The following is an 8,771-nucleotide window of genomic DNA, read 5'->3' as shown; positions in this document are numbered from 1 at the left end:
CTCAACACCCAAGACTTGTGTCTGTCTTCCTGTGACTAAGGGGAAGGAAATAGGAAACTGCTGAGGCCAGTTTAGGTAATGTAAGTCAAGCTTTTTAGACTGGGTAAGTCAACGACATCTTATGACCCTCTTCAGGTGCATCTCTGCTAGAAAGTGCTTTTTCCAGCACTTGCACTTGTGCTAGCAATGGAACAATTGTTAATGCAGACAGGGCTTTTTTTACCATGTCATGCAAGGATGCTCAGAGCAGCTGGTAAAAATGCTTAAGCCCTGTCTACAATAGTGCTTGTGCTATTGATAGAATGTAGGTACAGCATTTTCTATTGCAGACAAAGCCTTTAAAAATGCAGCATATTTAAGTTTGGGATGCCCAGATGTTATATCATGGTTAGAATACTCTTATGGGTTAGGGACTGTTTATCCCATCTCCCCGTCTATTGGAAGAAAGATCTAGGTGGAACAGGGCAGTACCTAGACCTTCAAATTTTGCCCCTAGGAAATAAAATACTAACAAGAGTCTATTTTCAGAAATGGATGCATCTGATTGAAACAGGTGCACTTACTCCTCTGCAGAGATGAGTGAGAGGGAGGTGTATTGCTGTCCAGCCACAGAAGTTCCAGTGTACAGTTTGGCCCCGAGGGAAATAATCACCATAGCGTTGATTATGTCACCATGGAACTGCAGGATAGATGATTGTTCTTCCCTTCCTCTTGTTTCTAAGGTATCATTTTGCCTGAAAATCACCTTAAATCCTGAATTGAAAAATTTGCTTTGCAGAAGAAAAACAGAGGCCCACCTTTTGCTTAAGAGGTAAGCTAGACTGAGGATGCTTCTAAACAGCCCAATTTGTTTACCTGTGACAGAACAAGTGGCAGAGAAGCCCAGCTGCCTGAACTGAAGTCATAGGTTGCACAGAAATACTTTCACGATGAGGTAACATTAAAAGGCATGTACTGGATATGATCTTGTGAGCTCAACAGGAACTGAAGTGTACTGAAAAACTTGCAGCAGTGAGCTCATTTTACTTCTGGGCTGAGAGCAAAGCATGTGACATTTCAGATCCAAAGGCAGTGGTGATGTTTTCTACCTTTTTGGGACGTAAAAGTGTAGGCATGGAAAATATCAGGCAAGTGTTCACAACCTCAATTTAGATAAAACATTGAAAATGGCATTTAAAACATTTTTACTCATATTCACTGAGCTGGCACCGCTTAATCTTTGTCTGTTACATGGGTTCTTCAGAATTACACAGATCACACTGTCTATCAAGTAGCCATGTGTCCTCTAGAGCAGTGGTTCTCAAACTAGGGCCACTGCTTCTTCAGGGAAAGCCCCTGGCAGGCTGGGCCAGTTTGTTTACCTGCCCCATCCATAAGTTTGGCCAATCGCAGCTCCCAGTGGCTGCGGCTTGCTGCTCCAGGCCAACAGGAGCTGCAGGAAGCGGTGCAGGCCGAGGGACATACTCTTATGGACCCAGCAAATAAATGGGAAGTTAGAACATGCCAGTTGTTTTCAGCAGCACTGCACAAGCTTTGTGCAATATATTCTTTGTTAAGTCACCTAGCAGGTCATACACATTTAGAGTGAGGCACTCATTCTGTATTCATTTTGAGGCCATCTTTGAAGTCTCACTCATGAAAAGGATTTTACAGTATGTTCCACTAAGACATTTAAAATATGATTCTTAATTGGTCTTGTCAGGGTTCCTTCCCTACTCTGAACTTTAGGGTACAGATGTGGGGACCGGCATGAAAAACCCCTAAGCTTATTTACTAGCTTAGGTTAACAGTAAGCTGCCACCACCATGCATGTTCCAAATCTTAGGGGAGAGCCATTTGGAACTCTGCCTTCCCCCCAAATATTTCCCAAGTCTCTAACCCCCCTTTCCTGAGCAGATTTGAGACTAATTCCTCCCCCTTAAGTCCTTACACTCTTTTTCCTGGGTAGGCTTGAAAGTATACCCTCACCAGTTAGTCCTGGTGAACACAGATCCAAAACCCTGGGATCTTAAAACAATGAAAAAAATCAATCAGGTTCTTAAAAGAAGGATTTTATTAAAAGAAAAGGTAAAGTTTCTCTCTGTAAAATCAGGATGGAAATAACTTTACAAGGTAATCAGATTCAAAGAGCCCAGAGGACCCCCCTCTAGCCTTAGTTTCAAAGTTAAAGCAAAACAGGGATAAACCTCCCTCTAGCAAAGGAACATTTACAAGTTGAGAAAATAAAGATAAAACTAACACGCCTTGCCTGGCTGTTACTTACAAGTTTGAAATATGAGAGACTTGTGCAGAAAGATTTGGAGAACATGGGACTAAGAGGAACCGGACATCAATCCAAGAGTGACCACCACCAAAACAAAGAGCACAAACAAAAGCCTTCCCCTCGCCCCAAGATTTGAAAGTATCTTGTCCCCTTATTGGTCCTTTGGGTCAGGTGTCAGCCAGGTTACTTGAGCTTCTTAACCCTTTACAGGTAAAAGGATTTTGATGCCTCTGGCCAGGAGGGATTTTATAGATTTGTATACAGGAGGGTTGCTACCCTTTCCTTTATAGCTATGACAGGTCTCCTTTAAAAAATCCTGTTGTGAAGCAAGAAAGAGGTTTTGCCTTCAAAAGGTTATAGTTCAGTTTCAAAGTAACTCTCTTTCCTAATAGGAGGCTATGTACACTGGGGGGAAAACAAGAAGTTTCTCACATCTGATTTTAGACCCATAACAGCCATTTTCCAAAGCTGGTTGGAACATTTGCAGCAAAGTGAAACTTGGCTGAAATACGATGATGCAAAGCAGAAGCATTTCATGGAGAGTTATCTGTTTAGACAAACTTTTAATTGGGAAGTTTTTTTGAGAGAGATTCACTCTATAGCCTGATGGTTAGGGCACTGGGATGTGGGAGATGCAAGTTCAAGTCCCTTGCATCAGGTAAAGTAAGGATCTGGGACTCCTACATGCCAGGCCAGTGCTCTGACCTCCGGAATAGTCAAAACACCCCTTCTTCCGAATCAAAGAGCTAATTTTGACTCAGAAAATGAACATTGACAAGTCCACGTTTGAGAACGTTTTCAAGCCTTTGTTTTTGTTCCCATGTGGAATAAAAATATATTTAAAACCCTCAAAAGTTGGTGTGAAAAGGAATTTCTGTCCTCTGGCCAGCACTACCTTTTTTATCATGAAGATCATTTTTGATAGAAAAACACTTCAAGAAATGCTTAGACTTTCCAAGGGATTGTGGTGCATTCTGAAAAATCCAAGTCAACAATCAAGATCAAGTTGTCGTGACTTCTGAGCAGTTCAGTAGCTTTTGACTCAAGATCATTAAATTTCTAATAGAAAAGCAAATGAGTGGACACAGACACAGGTTCAGTGTTATTCTAGTTATTTTATTTACAATATGTACAGTTCCTACAGAATATGGTTTCTATTAGGATACTAGATAGCAAAAACAAGTACAGCTTAGATCTACATACTGATATCCACAGCCAGCACGAAACCCACAGGACACACTGACTGGTCCAAGCCTCAGGTCTGAAACACCTAAAGACTCTCTGGAACTACAGGTTCACAGCCCAGCAGCGTCAACTCAGTAGGGTGAAGGGCTGAGGTAGATACAGTACACTGAGTTCCATGTAGTTTACTATGCGTGTGTCAACACAAACCCTGCCTGACTTGTACAGTAGGGGGCTTGCGTGGTGGGGCTGGCTAAAACCTTCCTCACCACTGTTAAGTGTGCTCGCTGCTTGCCAGATGTGACTGTCAGTGGTGCTATATGTATGCTGTTGGTAAAGCACTTTGGGATCCTTTGGAATGAAGAGCACTATATAAATATCAGTAATATGTTTTTCTATATTCATCGGAGGAATTTAGGTTGCCCATGGTAATAATGTGATGCTGCGTAACAGTGCTTGACTTATCTTCTTGTTTTATCACTGTAATTTAATGCAGTCTGTTTCTATTACTCATCTACAATCCAAAATACAAACTCAAAATTGAAATCATCCTTATTTTGAAGATTACATCGTGTAATTGTAAATTCTTAAAATGAATTAAACAAGGAGAATGCATCTTAGAATACCCTACCCTTCTCTTCTCTTCATAGTGTTAGGTATTTCAAACAGTCACACCTTAAACAACGTCTTTAAATCTTTCCCTCCTCAAAGAGCAAGCTATTTGTGCTCCAAATCTTCTCAGAAAACCTCAATGACAGAAAAAGTTGGAAAGAACAAAATGCTTTACATATGTGGGGTCCTTTCAAAACTGGTGCACTAACTAGTGCTATCAATAGTGATAGTGAAGAAAGTAAAACTACCAATTTGAAATTAAAAGGCACCAAGAGCTTACTGCTGCAAAAGTGAAATGGATGTTTTCTTCTTAAGTATAAAATGCAGTTATGATTACTAGAGATAACTTCTACAATAGGCCGCGGTCCACGTTACTACTTTGTGTGACTATGAAGGCTCAATGATTTTCAAGAGCGAGGTGGAGTCTATACTAGGCTATCCTAACAGTTACATCCAAGAAATGTAAAGCGCGTCCATTACTTCTGGATGGCACAACTAAAGAACATCTAAAAGTACAATCTGAGCACTCTGTAAGCACCAGTTGCCCTGGATTGCAGCACAACCCTCACCAGTTAACACAAACATGAATCAAAGGAAATCTTTACTCACTCAAGGTATGCTACTTAAACCACTTTTATCCATCTGAAATGGATAAAGCAGAGGACAAAACTAACTTGGGTTTACCTTGATTGGAAATAAACATAATCAAAAACAATACAACATACAATTCCACAAACAAATCCCCCACTACAGGAATATTTAAAACCAGAAGCAGGAAATTAAATTAATTTTAAAACTGAAATAGAGGAGAGGGGAACCCCTCTATAGGTTTAGTTACAAAACAAACACTCCTGCTGTTTTTGACAACAACCATAATCAATTTCAGAAAAAAATTATAAAGGCCATCACGTATACAACCCCTATTAAATGTTTATTGACAGGTTTAATAAAGTAAGCTTCTAAGAATGGTTTTGATTATGAATACAAGGAACACATTACAGCAATAATCTATAAATCTATTGAGAGCTTACCTTTAGAGACTCCAGATTTTACTTTACACCATTTATAATATTAGATTTGAGAATCTGGACCACAAAAGTTTTGTACAAGGCAGGCAGAGTCAAGTCTACTACAAAGACTCTACTACAGCTTTACAAACAAACTAGTAAAATATTTTTCATTCATCTTATTTGTACATGGTTCCCTCTTGGAAAACCTTTTATTTCCTAAGCTCGAATGTGACTAGTTAGAGGCAAAACACCAACCAAAAAAAAAACAATCAAAAAAATACACAACAAAACAATCCCTCCCAGACCACTCCCAAACCCCCAAACCAACCAAACCCAGGGATATACATTGGCAATACTGGAAAAAAATATACATCTCAGTAAAACCTTAATATAAATGAAAACTGTACTTCCAAGGAGAGTAGAAATCTTCTTCAACCTCCACGTCATCACTCATCGAAGTAAAATTTTATAGAAAATTTTATTCAACATACAACATTTTCCAGCAAAAAAGGCAATATACAGGAAGAGTTGTTGTACACTGCGGCTACAGAAACAAAATAAAGTACTGGAAAAGAATGTAAAATTGTAAGTGTGAATTGCTGATTCTATTTGTACTGCACTCAAAACTAGACACTCAGCTGGCATTAGCTCCAAAATAAAAGGAAGCAGTCTGGGGACTGAAATAAAACTACACACAATGAGTATCAACATCAGTGAAATTCACTTGCAGACTCACCCAACAAAATTAACCTCCAAGTGTAAATTGTACATGTTCATTAAATATACAATTCCATTTTTTTATTTTATTTTTTTCCATTTTTTGTTTTTGTTTTTTTTACAAAGTTAACAGCTTACTAAACACTAGTGAGCATGCCCTCTGTGCTGAAAGGCTATTTCTTGTGTTTTTTTCCCCCATCTCTTCCAATGTTAACTAAATTAATTATATTTATAATCCTTTCACCTGCTTTTGCCAACTCTGAGCGCCATTCTATTTGTCAAAAGGCAGCACAGTAATCCTCAATGGTATTTGTCAATGTTTTTAAATTTAATAAAAATACCCAAATCTCTTTTAGGACCCAGAGCATCCACTTGGCAAAATGGGATGCATGGTAGCGACAGAACAACATAGGAACTAGTTTATTAAAAAAGGATCCTATGAAGCTGGAGGAGACAAAAATCCCGAATAAGTGCCAACAATGTACACAATGAAGTAGAGATTGCTATTTATTGATGTGAGTTTTTTTGCATTTACAAATGCACAAAAATGTCATTTAAAGTATAACTGAAGGAAATAAATCTGATGTGAGTCTAAACATAAGACTTACTAGCTGCAGTGATGGGGAATACCACACCAGGAAGGGCAGCCAGACAGCTTATGCCATCTATAAATGTACTACAGACAAATATTTTGCCAATGTCAACTGTTCTACTAAACTCTTCCCTCATTATGCTGACAATTGCCTTGCATTAGGTTTACCATAAAATAACTCTCATTGGCATCCAAGCTTTATAAAAACACCTTCATTTTGCTCAAAAAGGGCAGTCAATAGATACAGAGAAGCCAAACTGAACAGCCTCAACAAAATAAAATTAACATCAGCAGCAAATCCTCTTGCTGAAGACTTCAGATATAGTGCACGTGTACCAAAGTTCTACTGTTGTTAAAAAGGTGCACACACACACTGATATTTGTCCCTTGCCTTGAACAAACTGGTTGCGTAAGTCAGTTATGGATTTTAATAGCTTTTTCAAGGTAAGTGTAGCGACTTCTCTTTGGGGCTTTATTGAAATGGTCAAGCCCTAGCCATGGCCTTGGATGAGACATGTTGCCTAGAAGAGGGAGAAAAAAAAAACCCAAATAAGCTTTTAAGACACAGTAGCAACCTTACATTTGCACAAAATATTTGCATGCCCTTACATGGAACAGCCTGAATCTTACAGTACTGAAGCACTTCAGAAGTCTGTAGAATGTTTTCATAGCAACCACTGCACTTCCACTAATACCCTAAACTGTGTCCTTGGATCTATTGGATACATACACACAACTTAGCTGTTGCTACCACAATTTTACAGACATGCTAAAAGTGAAAAATTGCTGTACTACTCAATGCCCAAAGACAAGAGTCTGAATGCATCAGCTTTCATAGCTCTCTGAATAAAAAAAAAGGGCCTATTTTGAAGAGGAAACTACCATCTAGGAATACCAAGTATCAGAGGCTGTACTTTATTATTACTCTATTTTAGGTTATTCTTGCCATGTGATTTACTTGGGGCTTGTCTACACTACTGCTAACTTACGTCGCTCAGGGGTATGAAAAAGCCACCTGGCAAGTAATGCAAGTTACATCGACTTAGAGTGGTGTCTATACCATGCTATGTAAGCAAGGAAACGCTCTCCCGTCGATGTAGGGCACCTTCACCAGACATGATACAACGATGTTGATGTAGTGCAGTAGCGAAGACAAGCCCTTAGATTTAATAGCATTGAAGTACACTCACATCAATTAACTCTTCAGTTGGAATTTTTGAAGAAATTATGCAACTGAGCCCCCGATTTTAGTCCTCCAAAAAAGTTTACAAACATTTTGAAAGCACTAAAAATACAGGAATTTTGTCAGCTGTCCAATTCAATGTTTTGTGTTGCCAATGGTTAGTTTTCGTTATGCACTGTAATATCTTTAGAACATTGTCTCTATATTTCTTACAAATGGAAGAGAGTTCCCTGTAAGGTGTCCACAATGCATCAAATGTTCTTTGGAGTGAAATGAAGAAGATAGTAGCTTAAAAACCCTACAGCAACAAGGACCTGACACTGGATTCAAATCAGCCAACTGTGATGACTGAAGTGTGAAATACTTGACCTTCTTCTTCTAGAAGGTTTGTGTGCATGCACTTTGGATAAATTTTCACCATTGAAAAAGTAAATTCTCTTTCATCTTGGCATAATGGACAGTGCATTATAAAAACAGATGTCAGCAATGCCTTTTAAAGAGATACCATTGCACACCATAACACTACTTAACACTGATTAATGACAGGAAACTTGTACACCTCTACCCCGATATAACGCCACCCGATATAACACGAATTCAGCGCTCAGGAGGATCAAATCAAGTTCGATAAAACGTAGTTTCAGCTGTAACATGGTAAGATTTTTTGGCTCCCGAGGACAGCGTTATATCAAGGTAGAGGTGTATTCTTTTTTAGGTCTTGTCTAGACTAGGATTTAAAGGTGTGGTGTTAGAATGCTAGCTAACATGTTTTAAAAGCCTACTTAATCGCTGTGCCTTGTCTACACATCTGCAAAACTGGTCCAATTAAGTCTAGGACAAAGGTTTAACTTGAACTGTTTAGCATGTGTTAAAGTCTACATATTGACTACATCTTAGGCCAGGTCTACACTATAAACGTACTGATTTAACTACATCGCTCAGGGGTGTTAAAAATCCACAACCTTGAGTAACACAGGTACTACCCTTTCCTAGTGGGACCTCTAAGGGAAGGCTGTGGTACAAACACTGCTTGCTTTTCCCTGGGTAAAAAGCCCACAGAGTGTATTTGGCTCTGCTTGTCTCTGTGCAAGCATGGTGAATGGAGCGCTAAGCATTAGTCAAGTAAAGAACATGGTGAACAGGGTACACAGACAAGTACAGATTAGGTTACATTTCAGCATAGTACTCAGCTCTTAAAGTATATCTATATAA

At 39.0% G+C, this 8,771-nt stretch overlaps 1 protein-coding gene across 1 annotated transcript in view; it reads right to left on the bottom strand.

The window, feature by feature from the left end:
* Positions 1 to 4,967: 4,967 nt before the first annotated feature.
* The window catches only part of USP7 (ubiquitin specific peptidase 7), a 117,521-nt gene continuing 113,717 nt past the window's right edge, over positions 4,968 to 8,771 (bottom strand). Inside the window, exon 31 of the mRNA XM_050966406.1 lies at positions 4,968 to 6,897. Coding sequence (XP_050822363.1) covers positions 6,791 to 6,897 — 107 coding nt within the window. The 3' untranslated portion in view covers positions 4,968 to 6,790. The remainder of the gene's footprint in view (positions 6,898 to 8,771) is intronic.

The sequence above is a fragment of the Gopherus flavomarginatus genome, chromosome 9 (genome assembly GCF_025201925.1).
Source record: "Gopherus flavomarginatus isolate rGopFla2 chromosome 9, rGopFla2.mat.asm, whole genome shotgun sequence".
In the NCBI taxonomy this organism is placed as follows: domain Eukaryota; kingdom Metazoa; phylum Chordata; order Testudines; family Testudinidae; genus Gopherus; species Gopherus flavomarginatus.
The sequence above is the reverse complement of the archived record's forward strand: the minus strand, read 5'-3'. Positions and strand labels throughout refer to the sequence as shown.